The 23,523-nt window shown below is 39.2% G+C and overlaps 1 protein-coding gene across 1 annotated transcript; it reads left to right on the plus strand.

Annotated features, from left to right (window-relative positions):
- The first annotated feature begins 687 nt into the window (after positions 1 to 687).
- aox6 (aldehyde oxidase 6) lies at positions 688 to 23,523 on the plus strand. Its single transcript, XM_052538627.1, has 35 exons — positions 688 to 819; positions 1,073 to 1,130; positions 1,649 to 1,745; positions 1,946 to 2,054; positions 3,009 to 3,135; positions 3,215 to 3,276; positions 3,650 to 3,733; positions 4,166 to 4,246; positions 4,479 to 4,623; positions 4,740 to 4,832; positions 5,761 to 5,912; positions 7,277 to 7,370; positions 7,505 to 7,614; positions 7,690 to 7,874; positions 8,409 to 8,571; positions 8,650 to 8,739; positions 8,963 to 9,132; positions 10,675 to 10,801; positions 10,907 to 11,029; positions 11,119 to 11,215; positions 11,285 to 11,409; positions 12,168 to 12,301; positions 17,052 to 17,143; positions 17,233 to 17,315; positions 17,483 to 17,674; positions 18,148 to 18,375; positions 18,475 to 18,570; positions 18,640 to 18,768; positions 18,925 to 18,999; positions 19,443 to 19,495; positions 19,660 to 19,774; positions 19,880 to 19,945; positions 22,211 to 22,399; positions 22,647 to 22,814; positions 22,947 to 23,523. Exons 1-35 carry the CDS (start codon positions 766 to 768, stop codon positions 23,001 to 23,003), a joined length of 4,023 nt encoding a protein of 1,340 aa, XP_052394587.1. The 5' UTR covers positions 688 to 765; the 3' UTR covers positions 23,004 to 23,523.

Consider the following 23,523-nt stretch of genomic DNA (forward strand, 5'->3'; position numbering starts at 1 on the left):
TACATTTATGTATCTGGCGCCATCGTGTGGTAAATATAGGCAAATAAAATTAAAATACTGCAAACTACAGCATTTCAGTCTGCCATGCACCTTTAAAAGCCTGTCAGCAAGACAAATCCAAACGAAAACGAAATATTCAGTGACAGAGAGCCACTGAAAAGTGCTAAAGGAAGCACCGTTGCTCAAAACTCGAGGAACATACAAACATTCAAACGGGGTTTTGACTGAATAGATCGAGACCTTTCTGTTCTAAAACCCCTCATCATTTAAATCTACTAATTTTGCGAATTTGTATTTGATATGTAAACAATATAGGTAATATAATTGTTCTTTATTAAAGGCTTGTTAAAAGCACTAGTAGTCTCAAACGTATGTAATTGGTTCAGTCAGTCAGCGCTGAGAAAAGTAACAGATTACATGTGAAATCGAAAAAGTTAGTTTAGACCAGAATGAGAGTATTTGGACATTAATAGCATCGAGGAAAAACAAACAAAAAACACACACACACACACACACACACACACACACACAGACACACACACACACACACACACACACACACAAAAAAAAAAAATTACACATGAAATTAATGATTTACTCGAATGAACTGACAACTTTATAGCTTGCAGTCAGAAGCTCCGCCTTTTTCTAACCCAGTTTCTATTTTGCACTTTGCAGAAGACTTTTTTTTGGCGGAGATCTCAGAGGAGTTGTAGACTGCAGATTTGCCTCAGTTTGTTTGTGTTGGACATAAACTTTGAGAATATGGCCGAACAAACCAGGAGAGATGGCTTGATTTTCTATGTCAACGGCGAGAAGGTGATTATTTTCTCATGCATATCAATCATCTGCAGAAACTCTTTGTGCAAGTGTATCCTGATCATGTGTTTGTTGTTAGATTTATGGTTGTGATGTTCACAGTTCAATCCGTATAGTTCCGCATAGAACATAGACTAACAAAGACAAAGATAAAAAAAAAAAAAACCCAGAGACAGCGATTATAATCTGTTTAAATACATTTTAAATAATCTGCATAAACTGAATGTGTTTTGCATATGCTTCTGTTTAACAGATAACTGAGAAGAATCCAGACCCCGAGACTATGTTGCTGTCTTTTCTGAGGAAGAACTGTATTGTTTTAAACGTTCCAATAAATATTCAAATATTTAAGTTTTATTTATTTTCTTACATAAAAAATACATTATAATTACTCTCTCTCTCTCTCTCTCTTTGTAAGAAAATAAATAAAAATATGTATTTGTATGTCTATATATATATATATATATATATATATATATATATATATATATATATATATATATATATATATATATATATATATATGTGTGTGTGTGTCTGTCTGTGTGTGTGTGTGTGTGTGTGTGTGTGTGTACATGTTATGATGTTTCATGTAATGGAAATGTATGTGTGTGTGTGTGTGTATGTATATATATATATATATATATATGTAAATAATTTTATGATTATATATTTATAGAGATACGATTTGTTAATGTTAACTACATAGATTATTTCCAGAGGTTTATTTAACTGTGGTTTAGTTTTGTATTTTGAATCTCTCTCTGTCTCTCTGTGTGTGTGTGGGTGTGTGTGTGTGTGTGTCACGTGTGTGTGTGTGTGCGTGCAGTGCGGTTGACAGGCACTAAGTACGGCTGTGGTGGAGGAGGATGTGGAGCCTGTACTGTCATGGTGTCCAGATATGACCCTCAAACCAAGAACATCAAGTATTTTATTCACTCTCTCTTTCTCCTTTCATCAAACTTAAATTCTATGTTATTTTTTTTTTTAAAGTCAGATTCCTTCTTTTGCTTAAGGAAGATAGGCATGCTGCTAATATCTGTACACTTTTGTTGCTATAACTAGTTTTTGTTATGCAAATCTGCTAAAAATCTGTATTAAATGCTTTTTTTCCTTCCCTGGCCAGTCATTGTTCTGTCAATGCCTGTCTGCTTCCTGTGTGCCAACTTCACGGAGCAGCTGTGACCACCGTTGAAGGCATTGGAAGCACCAAAACCAAATTACACCCAGTGCAGGTAACAGATTCACATTAGAATCTATATCATGCCCTGTCCAGATTATGAGATCAAGATCGTGATTTTAGTTTTCAGATGGATTATAATATGTAGTCCCTTCAATCCAGATTAATAAATTAGATTGCTTTCAATTCAAATATGATTTTATGATAAAGATTACATTCAATTCAGATTATGAGATTAAATGATCAATCATGACTTGATTTATTCTCATTCATCCTTAGGTCAGTGATGTAATTTTTTTTTATGATCTATTAATAAAAAAAATAATTTAAATGCAATTTATATATAAAATGCCTTAAATGAAAAATCCCTTTTTTATTTCAACATAATTAAAATTATTTTTATGTATTATAATAATGATGAATTATATATAAATCATATTTCTGCTAGTAAAATTTCATGTGGTGTGACTCAAAAACAGTTAATTGAAAAATGAAATCTTTCAGAAATATATTTCAAAACGTTATTATTAAATCGTGTATGCATAATCAGTGTAATATCTGTGGACATTTGTAAATGTTACTCATACTGTAATTTATAATTATAATTGTAAGTCTGATGAATAATTAAAGCATACAATTTTTTGTTATCATGCTAAATATCAAATTATATATAATATATATATGTGTGTTTGTGTGTGTGTGTATGTGTACATATAAAATATTATATATATATATATATATATATATATATATATTATTATTATTTTTTGCATTTTATTATATTTGTAATATTTATAGTTACTTTTTGACGTAAGTAATATTATAGTAGTTATTATTAAATAATATTTGAATATGTGGTTGACTCCCCAAAAACAATGACATTGATGTTTGTAAACTATATTGTAACGATTAAGTAAAATTAAGTAAAATTTTTATATAATTAAAAATAACACACAGATATTCAGTATAATATTATTGATCATCGTTGGCCGTATGTTTGCTTCATCAGGAGCGTATAGCAAAGGCTCATGGCTCTCAGTGTGGGTTTTGTACTCCGGGGATGGTGATGTCCATGTACGCATTGCTAAGAAATAACCCACAGCCCACCATAGAGGATGTGACCGAGGGTCTCGCTGGTACAATGCCACATACACCATCTTAAATACACAGAAAAAGACTTTCAATCATGATCAAACACGACTGTTCTTATTGCAGGTAATTTATGCAGATGCACAGGGTACCGGCCCATCGTTGATGGCTACAGAACCTTCTGTGAGGTGAACAGCAGTCGTCTGGATTCATCCTTAATTTGATTCGTTTCAGCTGCTGAATCATGTGGCACTCATCTGGCATGGCATTTCAGATCCTTTATGGATTTGTTCCGAGCTGCCCAACCGTTCTCATTTCAGACTGTGTCTAATATTCTCCATTTATCTCAAAACCTCCCTTTATGATTTTGCATATTTTGAAAGGGGTTTTCTTTCTTTCTTTTTTTTTTGTGGTCCATGCATGACATGTTTGGGATTCTGGGAATTAAAATGAGAGTTCTACAACATGAGAGTCAACTAAACTATATATAAAACTGATCTGAAATTTGTCTATTGTTTATGTATGTATTTTATTTTTTTTCCCCACTTTTTCTGTTTATAGAGTGAAAACTGTTGCCAGTTAAATGGCTCCGCATGCAATATGGCGAATGGAAATGAAAACGGATCTGTGGAGCCCACAGAGAATGTGAGTTTTTTTTTTTTTAATCTTGACTATTGCACACACTTTAAAATAAATAATATGTTCCATATAGTGTGTATTTACTGTGAAATTAATATATAATAAGTAATGTTGTCATTAAATATATAATAAGATATTATTTTTTTTGATAAGAAAAATATATAACAAATAATTATATTATTATTTGTATCAGAAATTATATATATTATATAAGATTTAATTTAATCTCAGTTCATTTTAAGTTGTAATTTAATTTGTATGATAAAATAAAAATGTAAAATAATAATAATAATTAAATTAATTACGTAATTAAATTTTTATACATTTTTAAAAGGTGTTTGTGCAAAGTGTCTTATGTGATCTTAGCGTGTGGTATATATATAATATATTGATACACATATAATAAATATAATTCAATTCAATTTTTGTGTTTATTAGGGTCAACCAGAACTGTTTAGTAAAGGTGGCCTGCTTCCCCTCGACCCGACCCAGGATCTGATCTTCCCCCCTGAGCTCATGGTTCGTCAGCTTGTTCAGAATAGATCATTTGACTTCTCTCAAAGGAGGTTATGCAATGATGACTGTGAGATTTGAAATGAAGTTTAATGTTTAAGCAAGGTCTAACAAGTTTGTCATTCATTCTATTTTAGGCTTTGATAAGCTGCCTGTCGGAAGGTCAGATGTTGTTATCAGCTCAACAACACTTTTAGATCTGGTGTAATCGTGGTCTGTTCTGCTTTTTGGTGTTTAGAGATTGGCAGAGGGCAAGGACCAAACCACTCAGAAGTTTTGTGGGAAGAGAATGACCTGGATCAGCCCTGGATCTCTTGATGAGCTGCTCCAGCTGAAGGCTGATTACCCACAAGCCCCTCTTGTCATGGGCAACACCAACATAGGTTGTGTATTGGCAAGTCAGGCCAAACCTAATAAACTCCAATGGAGTGACATTTACCCCATTGTTGTTTAAGAAGTCTTAGACATGTGAATCATTTTATTTTGTTTTTCTTTACAGGCCTAGATATGAAGTTCAAGGGTATTTTCCATCCTGTAATAATATCACCAACACGAGTGCCAGAACTGTACAAGATCACACAAAAACCAGAGGGTATGTGTGTTTTTGCATATGAGCAGATTTTACTGTTCACAAGGGCAGGTTATTATTATTTTTTTTCATTATTATTATTATTAAGCATTTTATATACCATAATACACTAGTATTTATTTATATTTTGAATTAGGTTTCTATATATTCGGTTTTCTTCTTAATTTTAGGTTTAGTTTGTGATTTTTATTTTATTAAAGTTTTAATATACATTTTTAGCTTTTTTATATATATAAAAATGTATATATGTAAACAAAAAATTGGAGAAATAAAAATAAATAAAAAATAAAATAAACATCACAAACTAAACCTAAAATTAAGAAGAAACCCGAATATATAGAAACCTAATTCAAAATAAAAATAAATGCTAGTTTAAGTTTTGTAATTTTATTTTGCAAGTAATATATTACTTAATTTTTTTTTTTCAATTATCAGAAACAATTTTAATATTTTTAATTGATAGCAACACTTCACATGCAGACAGAATCTATGAAAATATTGCCCAAGAATAGCAAATCTTATGGATACGTCACAACAATGAGTGAATACTCAGAAGTCAATTCGAAATCTGACAGTGCCGAAAGTCAAATTTAAAGAGTTCACCCAAAAATTAAAATTGTGTCAGTACTCACCCTCAAGTTGTTCCTCTTTTTTTCTCTTCTACTGAACAAATAAAGATATTTTGAAGAATGTTGGTATGCAAACAGTGGCTGGTAGACATTGACCTCCACAGCATGAAAACAAAAATACTATGGAAGTCAGTGGCTTCCGTCACTGTCTGGTTACCAACATTCTTCAAAATATCTTTTGTTAACTTTTGAAAAAACTTGAGGGTGAGTAAATAATGGCATATTTTTCTTTTTTGGGTGAACTATCTCTTTAAAGAAGAGACATTTTGTAAGAAGCATTAATGAATGGTTTATATTTGTAGGTGTGTGTGTTGGAGCCGGATGCAGCATGTCGGTTCTGAAGAGTGTGTTGGAGAGAAGTATAAATGATTTTCCACCGGAGAGTACGCACATGTTTCAGGCTCTGCTGCAGCAGATAAAGCTTGTGGGAGGACAACAGATCCGAAACGTGGCTGTAAGTGTAAACAAACCCTGAATCACTTTCACTGCTCTCCCAAATTCACTCGCTCTGCATTGATTGTATTCTATGCAGAGAAGGCCAAGAATCCCAGAATGCACTGCAATGACTTCAGTGAAAAAAAAAAAAACTGCTGATATATATATATATATATATATATATATATATATATATATATATCTATTAATTAATGCAGGGCCACAATAAATCTTTTTTAATCACAATTAGTTGCAATGCACCCCCAAAGCCTGGTTCGTTTGACTAGTGTGATCGTTCCGTTTAGCAGTCCCTGGCTCGATTAGAAGAGAGAACAAGAGAGCGGTTCAGTTCTATATAGATTAATGGATGTGAGCCTTGCCATAGCATATATCTTCTGATACATGCTGCATGATTGCAGAAAATAGTTCTGAGTAGCAGAAGCATGTTAACACATCCCATAACGCATCCCAAATAATTTGATAGGGAGCATCCGCTCCGGTGAGCCATTATCTGTCTGTTTGTGTATTCAGAGCCAGTGACCATTGGACTTTCAAAATAATAAAAAACTGTGTTAAGGCACAATAAAATAATTGTTGGCATCAATCAATTAATGCGTTAACACAATAATATATATATATATATATATATATATATATATTATATCTAGTTCATAGTGATTGAAAATAAGTATATTTATATTTTACTTTATTTGATCTTTTTTTCAATCACTGAAAGCTAATTTTAATAGTTTTAGTTAACTAGAACAACATTGATCTGAAAAAATACTTTAATTTTAAGTAATTATTAATAAAATAATTATTTTTTAAATACATTTTTAATGAATTAATTATGATTTATTATTATTCTTGATTACTTGGTTATTTATTATTCTATCATCTTGATTACTGAAAAAAGTTATTTTTTTTTTAAAGTTATTAAAAGATATTTTAGCATTTAATTTCACATTAAGTTAAAATAATCTAATAGAAGGCATGACACTGTTATTATTTTTTAAATAAGTTAAATTAATAAATTAACTTCATTTATTGTTCATAAAATGCATTATTATTATTATTAATATTATTGTTGAGGTAAAAAAATGTAATTGCCAAATTGTCAGCTGTCCAAATTTAATTCAATTTAAGTTTATAGCGCCTTTTACAATACAAATCATTGCAAAGCAACTTGACAGAAAATTTAGTTTCTACAATATATTTAGCAGTAGTTTATCCGTGGTGACTGTCAGTCAATGTACATATGGCAGAGATGTACGGAAACTCTATTAACAGCAATTATTATATGTTTCAATCGAACTTATAGCAAAATTTGGTAGTTATTTTGCTTACATATTATTTATCTTTTATGTTTGTTAACATATGTAGACATTGGGCGGCAATATTGCAAGCGCATATCCAAACTCTGACCTGACCCCCGTCTTAGCTGCTGGAAGATGCACACTAGTGGCACTTTCTAAAGGTGACCAAACTCCTATATAATTTATAATATTGTAATCGGTGTTAAATTATGTTTAATATTCGCACTGCAGAACACAGTTCATTTTGCACACATTTTGCATTAATTCTCACTTTTCTACCCAATATTCATTACAGACGGTCGAAGGAGGGTGCCTATCGATAAAGATTTTTTCCTTGGATTTGCAAAGACAATCCTACAGCCAGATGAGATAGTGTTGTCCGTTTTCATTCCAGCTACAAGGCCGGTAAGAAACGAACCGTTGGCTAGTTTCAGTGCTTTACACATTGTTTGCAAAACTATTATGTTTTGTTTTCCCCAGAACGAGATCGTCCATGCCTTCCGACACGCCCCACGTAAGGAGAGCGCTCTAGCTACGGTGACTGCTGGGATGCGTGTTTGGTTCAACGAGAGCTCAAATGTAGTGAAGGAGATCAGTATTTACTACGGAGGAGTGGGAGCCACCATCCTCAGCGCTGACCGCGCATGTCAACAGATTCTAGGAAGGTATATCTAATGTTATGTTATTGTTATTTTTTTAAGTTTTGTTTCCTTTGGAATTAGAGTATTAGTAAATCAAAGTAAAATTTTAATTGTGAAATACTTCAGTTGATTTTTTTTTTATTTGATTTTTTTGCAACACTTTCTATGGGAATGGAGTACAAGTTAAAATGTCTAATTCTTTGCATTGTTTTTTAGTTACCTTTTTTGTTGGAATGGGGTAAAAGTTAATTTGGCTAATAATTAGCGTTTTTTTAAAGCTTGTTTTGAGTTGCTTTTCTCTTTGTAGTAAATGATGAGTTGTCTAATGCTTTGCGTAATACTTTGCTTTGTTTTTTGGTTGGTTGCATTTCCTCTGGGATGCAAAAAAAAAAATTAGTTATCTAATGCTTTGCGTGGTTTTTGTTTTAGTTTTTTGTGTGGTTTTTGTTTTTAATTTCTTCTGGTATTGGAGTAAAAGTTGCATAATAAGTTGCATTGTTTTTTGAGTTGCTATAGTTTGCGTTGTTTCTGTGCTTTAAATTTTTTTCTTTCTTGAAGGCCTTGGGAGGAGGCGATGTTAAGTGATGCGTACAGCGCGCTGGTTGATGAGATCAAACTTGGGCCGTCAGCACCAGGCGGCAAAGTTGATTTCCGCAGATCCCTGACCTTAAGCTTGTTTTTTAAATTCAACCTGCTCATCCTCCAATATCTGAAGGAAAAAGTATGAACCACTTTAGGAAATCAATATCACATGGAGTTTCAATTTGTTTACCTGTTTTGTTTCTGTGTCTTTTTACAGGATGTCACTCGGGGGGAAATACCCCAAAAGATGCAGAGTGCAATTCAACCTCTTCCTAAACATATCCAGCCTGGTTACCAAGAGTTTCAGGTAGCACTATATGGTCTTTTGATATAGGCAAAATCATGGTCTCATGGTGCTCAATGGGAAATTTGTGTTTGAATCCTGCTTGCAATTACCAAACCTGTTTCTTTTTTCTCTAACCTATTATTTCTTGTCTGGATCTGTTTTATTTTTATTTAAAGCCAGCAAAAAGCAAAAAACATTGAACTTATAGAAGGTAAACAGCAGGTAGTGTGTTTTTTGTGTACAGAATGTCTTGGAGGGTCAGTCGGCTCAAGATCCGGTGGGCCGACCCATGGTGCACCGGACAGCTCTTAGTCAAGCTACAGGAGAGGCCGTATACTGTGATGACCTACCGCGAACCGATGGTGAACTTTTCCTTGTGATCGTGACAAGCTCCAGGCCACACGCTAAAATCACGTAAGCCAAACACCTTTTAAAAATGTATAAAAAAATTTAAAATTACATAAATTATTATTATTATTTTTTTACATGTATATATTTTATCATACACATTTAAATGAATTCAGATTAAATTAAATCTCAAAGATGGAGTTTTTACGTTTTTATTTGTGTATGTATTGTCATGAAAAAAGCTTTTGATGCTGATATGACATTGAATTTTTATTCGATTTTATTCTTATTATATTTTATTCTTATTATAAATATTTTTAATTGTCATGAATATAGCCTTGAATACTGATATGTCAATGATATGTCATTCATTCATTCATTCATTCATTCAATGATGATGAGGCAATAAATAAATAAATACACTCAGCGGACACTTTATTAGGTACACCTGTCACCTGTGCTAATCAGCCAATCACATGGCAGCAACTCAATGCATTTAGGCATCTAGATGTGATGTTTGCTGAAGTTCAAACCGATCATCAGAATGTGGAAGAAAGGGGATTTAAGTGACTTTGAACATGGAATGGTCTGAGTATTTCAAGTCTGAATATTTTAAAAACTGCTGATCTACTGGGATTTTCAGGAACAACCATCTCTAGGGTTTATATAGAATGGTCTGAAAAAGAGAAAATATCCAGTGAGTGGCAGTTGTGTGGATGAAAATGCCTTGTTGATGTCAGAGGTCAGAAGAGAATGGGCAGAGTGAATAGAGATGATAGAAAGGCAACAGTAACTCAAATAACCACTTGTTACAACCAAGGTATGCAGAATACCATCTCTGAATCTCGAACCCTGAAGAAGATGTGCTACTGCAGCAGAAGACCACAACAGGTGCCGCTCCTGTCAGCTAAGAACAGGAAACAATCCTACAATTCAAAATTGGACAATAGAAGATTGGAAAAATGTTGCCTGGTCTGATGAGTCTCAATTTCTGCTGCAACATTCAGATGGTAGCCTTGTCTCAACGGTTCTGGATGGTGGTGGTGGTGGTGTAATGGTGTAGGGGATATTTTCTTGCCACTTGAGTATTGCTGCTGACCATGTCCATCCCTTTATGACTACAGTGTACCCATCTTCTGATGGCTACTTCCAGCAGGATAATGCACTATAATGGTTTCTTGAACATGACAAGGAGTTCACTTTACTCAAATGGCCTCCACAGTCACCAGATGTCAATCCAATTGAGCAGCTTTGGGATGTGTTGGAACGGTAGATTCACATCATGGATGTGCAGCCGACAAATCTGCAGCAATTGCGTGATGCTATCATGTCAATATGGACCAAAATCTCTGAGGAATGTTTCCAACATCTTGTCGAATCCATGCCACGAAGAATTAAGGCCGTTCTTGAAGGCAAAAGGGGGTCCAACCCGATACTAGCAAGGTGTACCTAATAAAGTGGCCAGTGACTGTGTATGTAAATATAAATATAACATCTTATTTATTTTATTTTATATGGTTGCTCAATACTTTGACACAAAATTAAAACCAGCAGTGGCACAAATGAGTAACTTCATACCTAAATGGTTGCATTTTCTTACCATCACAGTCATATTGACATCAGTGAAGCTCTAAAGCTGCCCGGTGTGGTGGACGTTATCACTGCTAAAGACATACCAGGCAAAAGGTTCAGAACCTTTACAGGATATGACGAAGAACTGCTGGCTGTAGATGAGGTCTGTGTATTATTTAGTGTTTTTTTTTTAAATGTGAGGTATTTGTTTTAAGTATTCAAATTCCTCAAATTAAGGCACAATTTGGAATCTCTTCTGCATCCTCAGGTGACATGTGTTGGTCAGATGGTTTGCGCTGTGGTTGCAGATTCCAAAGCATATGCTAAACGTGGGGCAGCAGCAGTGAAGATCAGCTACGAAGATCTGCAGGATCGCATCTTCACTCTGGAGGTGAGAAGAAATGATCTAGCTGCTCTCATTTTTATTCTCACCTAACTATATTATGTTCTTATACAGCTGCTTTTGCATCTTGTTTTCAGGAGGCTATCGAAAAAGAGTCTTTCTTCCTACCCAGGAGACAGATTGAGCGAGGAGATGTGGAAAAGGGTTTGAGAGAGGCTGAACATGTGTATGAAGGTAAGATTGGGCACTTTCTTTCAGATTACCTCATTCATGTTCTATAACATAGTTCTACATGCTTTACAGGAGAGATTCGGATTGGAGGACAGGAGCATTTCTACTTGGAAACACAGAGTTTTCTGGTCATTCCAGTTGGGGAAGAGAAGGAGATGAAAGTTTATTTGTCCACTCAGCACCCAGCATTTACACAAGTATGTTTAAGATCTGCTCAGTTACACATAGAAATAGTTTTTAAACAAAAGTGGCCTTTAATTAATTTGGTAGATTCAGGCAGATCAACGTACAAAAATTTGTAAAAGTTTGTTCCAATTCCTTGTAGGAGTAAGGAGATGTATATGTGTATTATTGTATTATTTTGCTTTAAATTAAAAAAAATTTAATATTGTATTAATTGCATTATTCTATAATTTGCAGGATAAATGTACATGCAAAAAAAGTTTGTTAATTATAGGAAGTCAGTAGCAGTATTTTTATTTAGTTTTGTTATCATAGTCAGATCCTTTGCAGGTCAAGGAGATTGTAATATAGGAGGCGTGACAGTAGGGCTGGGCGATATATCTAACGATATGATCATGCGCATCTAATCAGTAAAGCTGCTTCCGTGATCACTGCTAAAATCGCCATCACCTGCTTATAATTGGAGTGGCATTTAATAGACAGAGCCGTAGATCGCTGACAAGCTACGCAATATCGCGTTCATTATTGAAGGCGATTCATCTGTGATAATGAGCGCGATATTGCGTAGCTTGTCCCCACTAGTGGAGATCATGGGCAATCCATTGGGAAATCGTGAGAGATAAACATTTTTGAAGTTTGTTCCAATTCATTTTAAAAGTTAGCAACTGAGGTTTTATTTAATTAAATTAATTGATTATTATTATTTATTTTATTTTTTTCAGATCATGGATTTAAATGTGCAAGAAATATGTTTTGTTCTAATCTGTTGTAGGAGGCAGTAGCTGAGACGCTGGGAATCCCATCCAATCGTGTTTCTTGTCACGTTAAGCGAATGGGTGGAGCCTTTGGAGGCAAGGTCACCAAAACCGCCATTTTGGCCTCCATCACTGCTGTTGCTGCTTGGAAGTGAGCCAAAATTAGTTGGACACTAACGTTAGATTCATCATGATTATTTAAATTACAAATTAGATTTTGTATTTACCACATTAATATTTTAACATGTAGAAGTTTGGCAAGTATAACACTGACTACGTTTACAAGCTGTTAAAATTCGCGTTATGGTCGGGTTAAGGTCACTATTTGGGTTTCTGAAACTGTCACGCTCTCAGTCTCTGTTTTCCTGGGTGTTCCCTAGTGAGCTCACTTCTCCTTAGGCACTTCACCATAGGCACCTTAATTCCTCTAGTCTGGTTGTGTCTTCACAGTAATTGCACTCCAATTAGAATCGCACAGGTGCTGACAATCCTCTGTCATTAGTCTCCCTATGTATAGCTGTCTTTCTCTGTCATCTGTATGGAGTCCTTACCCTATGTGTGAGTTGTGCTTGTCTCGCGAGTCTTCTCGTTACCTTCTTGTTCCTCCGCGTTCTTATCCGTTTCATCCGGTTCCCTTTTTGTTTGGTTTGTCTCTCAAGACAGTTTTATTTTGTATTTAACCTGTTTGTGCAATAAACCTTACCTGCAATTGGATCTTACCCTCTCCTTGTGTTTTTCCCACAACCCTACCGTCACAGAAGGACTCCATCATGCCTAGATCCAGCGGTGTGAGATTTCGAATCGGTTCCCCAGCCACCATGGAGGAACGGAGGGGGAGATTCCGGAACTTAACCACCCTTCATCAAAAGGGAAGTGAGGTGGGTGGCCTGGCGCAATTGTTTTGGACTTTGGCAGTCGGGTTAGGTTACAATGATGCAGCACTAAAAGATTTGTTTAATAATTGCCTGGATGATCCTTTACCTCAATGGGAGATGAAGGGGTTAGAGATCCTGGACTTTTGGGGGTTTACCAATTACCTGCACCATCGTGCTCAGTGGTATGCAACAACCACACCAGAGTTTCCAGACAAGACTGCCGCCAGCCCAGTGCCACAGCACAAGATGGCCGCCAGCCCAGCGCCACAGCACAAGATGGCCGCCAGCCCAGCGCCACAGCACAAGATGACCGCCAGCCTAACACCACAGCACACGATGGCCACCAGCTTAGAGCCACAGCACAGGATGGTCGCCAGCCCAGAGCAACAGCTTAAGATGGACGACTCAACGCCTGAGTCTCCAGACAAGGTGCCGCCGACTCGCCATCGTGGAGGACGGAGGAGGAGGAGACAGGCGTCGACCGTCCCTCAAGGCCTGGAGAAAGTCCCAGAGGCCGAGGCTGTTCCCGAGGCGGAGCCCGATGCAGTTCCCGAGGCGGAGCCCGATGCAGTTCCCGAGGCGGAGCCCGATGCAGTTCCCGAGGCGGTGCCCGATGCTGTTCCCGAGGAGGTGCCCGAGGCTGTTCCCGAGGCGGTGCCGGTGCCCGAGGCTGTTCCCGAGGCGGTGCCCGTTCCCGATGCTGTTCCCGAGGCGGTGCCCGAGGCAGTTCCCGAGGCGGTGCCCGAGGCAGTTCCCGAGGCGGTGCCCGATGCAGTTCCCGAGGAGGTGCCCGAGGCGGTGCCCGAGGCTGTTCCCGAGGCGGTGCCCGTTCCCGATGCAGTTCCCGAGGCGGAGCCCGATGCAGTTCCCGAGGCGGAGCCCGAGGCTGTTCCCGAGGCGGTGCCCGTTCCCGATGCAGTTCCCGAGGCGTTGCCCGATGCTGTTCCCGATGCGGTGCCCGATGCTGTTGCCGAGGCGGTGCCCGTTCCCGATGCGGTGCCCGATGCTGTTCCAGAGGCCGATGCCGAGGCGGTGCCCGATGCTGTGCCCGAGGCGGTGCCCGATGCAGTTCCCGAGGAGGTGCCCGAGGCTGTTCCCGAGGCGGTGCCCGTTCCCGATGCAGTTCCCGAGGCGGAGCCCGATGCAGTTCCCGAGGCGGAGCCCGATGCAGTTCCCGAGGCGGAGCCCGATGCAGTTCCCGAGGCGGAGCCCGATGCAGTTCCCGAGGAGGTGCCCGAGGCTGTTCCCGAGGCGGTGCCCGTTCCCGATGCAGTTCCCGAGGCGGTTCCCGATGCTGTTCCCGATGCGGTTCCCGATGCTGTTCCCGAGGCGGTGCCCGATGCTGTTGCCGAGGCGGTGCCCGTTCCCGATGCGGTGCCCGATGCGGTTCCCGAGGCGGTGCCCGAGGCGGTGCCCGATGCCGAGGCGGTGCCCGAGGTGGTGCCCGATGCCGAGGCGGTGCCCAATGCTGTTCCCGAGGAGGTGCCCGAGGCTGTTCCCGAGGCGGTGCCCGTTCCCGATGCAGTTCCCGAGGCGGAGCCCGATGCGGTTCCCGATGCTGTTCCCGAGGCGGTGCCCGATGCTGTTGCCGAGGCGGTGCCCGTTCCCGATGCGGTGCCCGATGCGGTGCCCGATGCGGTTCCCGAGGCGGTGCCCGAGGCGGTGCCCGATGCCGAGGCGGTGCCCGAGGTGGTGCCCGATGCCGAGGCGGTGCCCGATGCTGTTCCCGAGGAGGTGCCCGAGGCTGTTCCCGAGGCGGTGCCCGTTCCCGATGCAGTTCCCGAGGCGGAGCCCGATGCTGTTCCCGATGCTGTTCCCGAGGCGGTGCCCGATGCTGTTGCCGAGGCGGTGCCCGTTCCCGATGCGGTGCCCGATGCGGTGCCCGAGGCGGTGCCCGAGGTGGTGCCCGATGCCGAGGCGGTGCCCGAGGTGGTGCCCGATGCCGAGGCGGTGCCCGAGGTGGTGCCCGATGCCGAGGCGGTGCCCGATGCTGTTCCAGAGGCCGATGCTGTTCCAGAGGCTGATGCCGAGGCGGTGCCCGATGCTGTTCCCGAGGCGGTGCCCGATGCTGTTCCCGAGGCGGTGCCCGTTCCCGAGGCGGTGCCCGAGGCGGTGCCCGATGCAGTTCCCGAGGCGGTGCCCGATGCCGAGGCGGTGCCCGATGCTGTTCCAGAGGCCGATGCCGAGGCGGTGCCCGATGCTGTGCCCGAGGCGGTGCCCGATGCTGTGCCCGAGGCGGTGCCCGATGCCGAGGCGGTGCCCGAGGTGGTGCCCGATGCCGAGGCGGTGCCCGATGCTGTTCCAGAGGCCGATGCCGAGGCGGTGCCCGATGCTGTTCCAGAGGCCGAGGCGGTGCCCGATGCTGTTCCAGAGGCCGAGACCGAGGTGGTGGCCGAGGCGGTGTCCGATGCTGTTCCAGAGGCCGAGGCGGTGGCCGAGGCAGTGTCCGTTGCGGTTCCGGAGACCGAGGCGGGGCCCGAAACCGTTCCCGATGCGGTGCCGGAGGCCGTTCCCGATGCGGTGCCCGAGACCGCTTCGCACTGGGGGACTCCGACGGTGACCATGAGGACGTGGTGGTCATCCACTCCGCCCTGGGAGACTCCGACAGTGACCATGAGGACGTGGTGGTCATCCGCTCCGCCCTGGGGGACTCCGGCGGTGACCAAGAGGACGTGGTGGTCATCCGCTCCGTCCTGGGGGACTCCAGTCGCAACCACGTGGTGGTCATCTGCCCCGCCCTGGGGGGCTCTGGCGGTGACCAAGAGGACGTGGTGGTCATCCGCTCCGCCCTGGGGGGGCTTCTGCTTTGACCACATGGGTGTGATGGTCCTCTGTTCCGCCCGGGTGGGCATCACCTAATGTCCTCCATTTACCTATGTTTTTGTTTTCATTTGTTTTTCTACTTTCCTCCTTTGGACCTGACCCTCCGTCCCTCCCCTTTGTTTTTCCTCCGCCAGTCCACCACCCTCCTGGACTCCTTGTTTTGTGTTTCACCTCTCCTGCTTCTGCCTCGCCATTCCATCTGGTTGTTCCGTCTCTGTTTTCTTACCCTCCGTCCCTCCCCCTAGTCCGCCGCCGCTTCACCTCCCTCCTACCTCTTTCTGTTGGGTTTTCCGGGGTTTCAGGTGGAGCATCTGGGAGCTGCTCCGTAGGGGAGGGGGTAATGTCACGCTCTCAGTCTCTGTTTTCCTGGGTGTTCCCTAGTGAGCTCACTTCTCCTTAGGCACTTCACCATAGGCACCTTAATTCCTCTAGTCTGGTTGTGTCTTCACAGTAATTGCACTCCAATTAGAATCGCACAGGTGCTGACAATCCTCTGTCATTAGTCTCCCTATGTATAGCTGTCTTTCTCTGTCATCTGTATGGAGTCCTTACCCTATGTGTGAGTTGTGCTTGTCTCGCGAGTCTTCTCGTTACCTTCTTGTTCCTCCGCGTTCTTATCCGTTTCATCCGGTTCCCTTTTTGTTTGGTTTGTCTCTCAAGACAGTTTTATTTTGTATTTAACCTGTTTGTGCAATAAACCTTACCTGCAATTGGATCTTACCCTCTCCTTGTGTTTTTCCCACAACCCTACCATCACAGAAACATTCGGGATAACCCGTTTACATGCGTGAGCAGAGAGAGTTACTCCTGTATACATGGAATGTGTAATCAGTCGCCAATATCCCGATGTAAACGGCAACGCACGGTTAGCATCTGGACATAATACGCAATATGCGGCATTTCCGATTCTTCTTCCTGTATCCAAAGACTCAAAATACCAAGATTCCTTGCGAATAGAACATGCGCAGAACACACATTTTGATGGGGATATGCCGAAACGCGTTTACAAGACCAAATATTCGGGTTAGAAAAGGGGAACCCCAGGTATAATATCCCGGTTTTTAAAAACCGAGATATGAGCATATTCGGGTTTTTGCCGGTGTTTACATGGCCGTGCGCGACCGGGTTATTGCTAATATCCCGGTTTTGAACGGGTTATTGGTTGCATGTAAACGTAGTCACTTAGTTTCTCTCTATGTTCAGGACTGGACGGGCAGTGCGATGTGTTTTGGAGAGAGGAGAGGACATGTTAATTACCGGAGGACGCCACCCGGTGTGGGGAAAATACAAGGCTAGTGCTTTTTCTAAACACTTAAGCTAATAACAGCTATTATCTAATCTGTAACAATGCAATTTATTTGCATAATTTTACTTCAACAGGTAGGCTTTATGAAGAACGGGAGGATAACAGCAGCTGATTTCCAGTACTATGCCAACGCTGGAAACGTAGTAGATGAATCCGTACTGGTAAGATGATTTGCCTTCCTGCTGGGGATCAAAATAGTGGTTTAAAAGTGGAAGCTACTTGTTCAGGGAGCTGCTTTGTCCACTATAAACACCTGTGTGAAAGTCACTGGACAATATATAGTACGAAATGAACACTCTATCCCTTTTCTTATATTTGACTTCTGAAGGTGGCAGAGAAGATCCTCCTGCATTTTGATAATGCCTATAACATTCCTAACCTGCGTGGCCGATCGGCGGCCTGCAAGACCAACCTGCCCTCCAACACTGCATTCCGAGGGTTCGGTGTGCCCCAGTGCATGCTGGTCGTTGAAAGTATGATCGATGATGTTGCACTCAAACTCAGCCGTCTGCCTGAAGAGGTCGGTGTCACTCAGCCACAAAACTGTCACATCATTATGCAGTATAAATTCGTTATTATGACCTTTGATGCTAATATAAAAATTAATATTTATGATTCATTCATTTATATATGCATTTATCAGACGCTTTTATCCAAAGCGACTTACATTGCATTCAGGTTAGCATTTTTTACTTAACATGTGTTTCCTGGGAATCGAACCTACAACCTTGCGCTGCTAACCCAATGCTCTACTACTTGAGCCACAGGAACACTACTATTTATTGCCAATAATATAGCCTTTGCTGATGTCGTAATTAATATTTATTTATTTGTTTGTTTATTGGAATCAATATAGCCTTTGATGCTGATATGTTAATGATTATTGATTGATTGTCATAAATAAAGCTTTTCTGGTAAATAAATAGTAAATTTAGTCTACTTATTTATTTTAATTTCTCATCATTTGTGCTTTTGTCCATTTTATTTTTGCAGATCAGGGAGATCAACATGTACAAGGAAGTGTCCGTCACTCACTACAAGATGGAGTTTGACCCAGAGAATCTTGTCCGCTGTTGGAACGAGTGTATGGAAAAAGCTGACTTCAGGCAGCGCCGGCACGACATCGATCTTTTTAATCAGCAGAACCAGTTCAAAAAGAGAGGAATCGCCATTGTGCCCATCAAATATGGCATTGGGTTTGCTGAGGGCTTCCTCAACCAGGTTACAATCTTCTAAAACATGCCAAAGTGTCTATTTTATTTCAAATGTTATTTTAAACTCCAAATGACCTTTTGGCGTTTTTGTTTGTTTTTAACAAAGGCTGCCGCTCTCGTGCATATTTATAAGGATGGGTCTGTGCTAGTGAGCCACGGTGGGACGGAAATGGGCCAAGGCATACACACTAAAGTCCAACAGGTACCACTTCCTGCATGTATCTGTAACCATTTCGTAGTTTTCGGGCTAATCTCAGCGGTTTTCTCACAGGTGGCGAGTCGAGAGCTGAATATTCCTGCTTCTTTGATCCACATCTCTGAGACAAGCACACAATGCGTTCCGAATACCTGCCCATCTGCTGCGTCCTTTGGTACAGACGCTAATGGAATGGCTGTGAAGGTATCGAACACCAGATTTTGAAATGCTGTCCGGATGACATGATATTTGTTGATCTTGAAAGATTTATTTATTTTGTCTAAAAGGAGGCACATTTGAAGAAACCACAAAATATTATTAATGCATTATTTTTGGATTGTTCAAATAATACTTTTGCAGGATGCGTGTGAAATACTATACAACAGACTAGAACCAGTCAGAAAGAAGAATCCCAAGGGAACATGGCAGAACTGGGTAAAGTGGACAAACCGTTAAAGTTGTTGCTTTTTGATGCTTAATTTAAACATGTTTTGTGTGGATAGTACACATAGTTCGGACTTCAAAATCTGCCACGTTCAATACATTTCTGAAATAGTTGCACATTATTTGATTTGTATTAATAATTGTATATTAATATAATCTACAGTTAGGTAAATTAGCTGTGTTATTTGGTGGAAGATTACATTTCATTATAATTTTTTTTTTTTTTTTAAACATTTAATATTTGTGTTTTATTAAAATATGAGATTTAATCTATTTAATATTATTTATTATTATAATTTCATAATATTAGTATTGCTCCTTTTAATAAAAACAATAAGATACTCAAAACCACGTGTTACAGACCATTTAAAGAAAAATGTATATATTTTATTTTTTAGATATTTAATGTTTATTTTATTTTTTTGTCTTTAAAGATTACATCAGCATTTTTGGAGAAGATCAGTCTGTCAGCCACAGGATACTACAGGTAAACCGGACAAATTTCATTTAAAAGGAGCGTTTTTGTTTTTTAAATGTACTTTGAGAAATTAAAGTGGAAGTTGTTTGTCATCAGCTCCTTTCAAAAAGAGCAAACAAAGGCTTAAAACTAGACAAAACATCGAGTTTAATGAGTATTTTGTCTTTTTTCAGAGGTCATGATCTAGACATGGACTGGGAGAAGCAGGAAGGCAGGCCATATGCTTACTTCACTTATGCAGTGGGCTGCAGTGAGGTTGAACTGGACTGTTTGAATGGAGAGTATAGGGTAAATCCAAATATGATGCAGAAGATTTGTGGCATGTACATTTTCTGCTATTTGTCTTGTCACTCATCTAAAACTAATCTGACATACTATATCTTTTCTTCATAGACCTTGAGGACAGATATTGTTGTTGACATTGGCAGAAGTATAAATCCATCTATTGACATTGGTCAGGTAAAATGATCTCTACAACTTTTTATTGATTTTTCACAAACTTCAAGTCACAATAGACAAAGACATCAACAAAATCCATTAACTTGGATCTTAAGAAAATAAAAACAAGAACTAAATCAAATTACCAAAGATTCGTCATATTGGTTGAAGTTCTCATCTTACGGAAGTGCATAAGTTTTCGTCCAAGAAAACCACACAGCACAATATTGGCAATCCCAGGGTAATTTACAAACGGTTTCCATATTTTGTAAAAATGGTCCCTCTTTGAATGAATGATACAAGTAAGGTATTCCAGTGTTAATAGATCCATTAACACTTTTTGCCAGCGCTTCACAGTGGGGGCTTTATCAGAGGTCCAAAGCAAAATAATATTTTTCCGTGCTGAAAATGTCATGATTACACACTGAAGAGTCTTCTGTTAGCCAGAGAAGTTACCTTACTATCAGGCAGTCCTAGTAATAATGACAAAGGGTTTAAATCCAGATCCAAACTCGAAATCATTTGCATTTCTCAAAGTATTTCACACTAGTAATCCTGTATCGAGCGGCATGACCAGAGTACCAATTTCAGTCATACATTTAAGACAAAACTGTGAAAAGGAACAGTTTAAAGTATGTCGGCGATTTAGGAGATATATTTAGCCTGTGCAGTATCTTCAGCTGAATTGCTTTTGCACGATTACAGACTGATATTTTTTAGCACCCTCCCAGACTTGTTTCCTCTCTTAACGGAAAAATTATTATTTTTATTTAATTGTAAAATACATAAAATACACAAGTGAATAATATGTCTGATTATTAACCTATTTTTTTTTTTTATTTTGCCCAGTAACAGAAGTGTTAGATACCCCTTGTGTCAGGTCCAAGAGTAAATATTGAGCAAAATATATGTATTTTTAAAAATTGTAATATATTTTGTTCATAATTGTCATAAATTGTGTAAATGTAAACATAATAACTTTGTCTAGCATTATATTGTATAACAGGACTCTAGACTAACTTTTCGCACTGGTGTGCCTACATTTATTTTATTTTTTTCTTAGGTGCACCAGCACAAAAGTTAGGTGCACCCAAATTTTCGACTGTATTGCATTTAACAGAGCAGTTTACAAGGTTTTTGTTAATCGCTGTCCATATAGGCAATATTACCTTGTAAATGATTAACTAACAATCTGGTCAACATAAAGTTCTTTATTTGAAGCACAATTCTTCAACAAAGGCAACTAAAAAAAAGTGTTGGTGCTTAAAGTGCTTTACTGAGCTGAAATGTAAACTTAAAGATGTCCCTGGGTATTAAGACTTGTATAGCTTAGTATAACGTAAATGATGTCCTTACTAAAAATACGTAGTGGAGAACCCATTAAAGATTTGTTATATTTTTTTTCAATCACATTTTTATACATATTTTGGACTAGGGGAGGCCCCATTATTCTGATGTAAAATTTTATTGACTTTTAGTTTTGTACCTCTAGCTACTTAAACTTTGTAAGTTATTATTTTTTGTATTAGGCATATACAGAAGCATGGTGTATTTTTATTCGGTTTGTTAATAAAAGTTCTATGTTCTACGTCGTATTTTGTTGTTGCTTGAATTTAAAGCAGTTGATGCCGAATAGCCGCTAAAATTGAAAGTAAAATGCACACGGAAGCTATTTAAGCAAAGGAAAGTGAGGGAAAGAGAGAAAAACTCGAGCGAAGATTCATACGACCCCCCCACCCCACCACAGTGATATCAGTTTTGCGGGGGTTGTCACACATCGTTTAATCGGTGGAAAAATTTCCTAAATGTCAGCCTAGGTCACACGTGTGGCCAAATTGTTCACAATCTAGTACCCTATATTATATTATATTATATTATATTATATTATATTATATTATATTATATTATATTATATTATACTATACTATACTATACTATACTATACTATACATATGGGCTATTGACCTAAATATACTACCTTAGAAAATTACTTTTTTAATCTTTTGTTTACCACAAAATTATTAAGTTGTTTTCAACATTGATAATAACTGTTTCGTCAGCACCTAATCATTAGAATGATTTCTGAAGGATCATTTAACTTGAGTAATGGCTGCAGAAAAAAAATCTTCTTTTGCTGTCACAGGAATAACAATTACATTTTTTTAAACATATTTAAATGGAAAACAGTTCATTTAAATTGTAGTAATATTTTGCAATATTACAGCATGTACGGTGTTATTGTTCACAAAAATAAATATTCTTATACAAAATTTATGTCCGTTTTAGATTGAGGGAGCATTCATGCAGGGTCTGGGTCTCTACACCATGGAGGAGCTCAAGTTTTCTCCATCTGGTGTTCTATACACACGTGGACCAGGCCAGTACAAGATCCCATCCTTCTGTGACGTCCCTCTGAAGTTTAACGTCTACCTTTTATCCGGCTCATCCAACCCACACGCCATCTATTCATCAAAGGTGATTCACTCATCTTCTCTTTATTATGGATATCTGCTACTGTACGATACTTTACCAAGTTTCAGGTCACTTCAGGGTTCGTTTATTTGGATTTTGTTGAATCCTCATGGTTTACTTCACATCTAATTGCATTTAAACTTAATGTTGTACCCTAGTAATGTTTTTTGTAATATTCTTAGTGTTTTTCCAGATCTGCTCTAGAGTTAACATCACTGCAAACTAAAGCATTCTGATCCTCTTATTTCAGGGAATTGGAGAGCCGACTCTTTTTCTGGGCAGTTCTGTATTCTTCGCTATTAAAGATGCTGTGACTGCAGCTCGAAAAGATGCAGGTTTAACTGGCCCCTTCCAGCTGAACAGCCCTGCCACCCCAGAGCGGGCATGTCTGGCCTGTGCCACACACTTCACAAAGATGGTATGAGAGTTACAGTAGCACATTTCTGCTTTACAAATCTAGATTAAATAAATACTTTTAAAAAATCCTAATAAATACTTATTTGATTGTTATAATTGAAATATATACAAAATATAATTTCCTTTTCTGTAGGTTGCACAAAGTGAATCAACTTCTGGACCAGCTCAGCCGTGGGCTCTGAACATATGAAAACATCATAATCATTATCTTGTTATTACATTTTATTCTGATTTAAAGCTATTGAGTTGATCTTATCAAATCACACAACATTTATTATATTTATGTAGACATCAGCAGTAATCCTGATTTAACATCCAACTATTACCAGATGTTTGCGGAATGATAAGCAATCTACTAAAGAAGTTCTGCATGAAATCATGTCTCAAGAACAATTTATCGTTATTCACGCTTGTTGAGATACTTCAATTTTCATAAAATCAGTTCACTTAACATTTATGCTTAGACGTTAATGGCTATTATAACAAATGTGAATTAATCTACATCTTACAATTGCCTAAGCAAGTTCCTTGTTACTTTTATAAAACATTAACTGCATAATAAAAATATTAAAGAAGGTATTAAAGTCCCCGACATGTGAATTGAGGTTAAGAGTTTGGCATGATAGCCAGTTTATGAGCTCAAAGTCTCAATGAAAAGAAATTGTCAGCATGTTTGGCAATACAGAGTTTGAATAATGTTTTTCTTCACA

This window comes from Carassius gibelio, chromosome A22, assembly GCF_023724105.1.
Source record: "Carassius gibelio isolate Cgi1373 ecotype wild population from Czech Republic chromosome A22, carGib1.2-hapl.c, whole genome shotgun sequence".
Taxonomy (NCBI): Eukaryota; Metazoa; Chordata; class Actinopteri; order Cypriniformes; family Cyprinidae; genus Carassius; species Carassius gibelio.

Coding starts and splice junctions, on each gene's coding strand:
- aox6 (XM_052538627.1), top strand. CDS start 766: ATGGCCGAACAAACCAGGAGAGATGGCTTGATTTTCTATGTCAACGGC. Junction 4,833..5,760: donor GATCACACAAAAACCAGAGG/GTATGTGTGTTT, acceptor TTATATTTGTAG/GTGTGTGTGTTGGAGCCGGA. Junction 18,571..18,639: donor TACACACTAAAGTCCAACAG/GTACCACTTCCT, acceptor GTTTTCTCACAG/GTGGCGAGTCGAGAGCTGAA.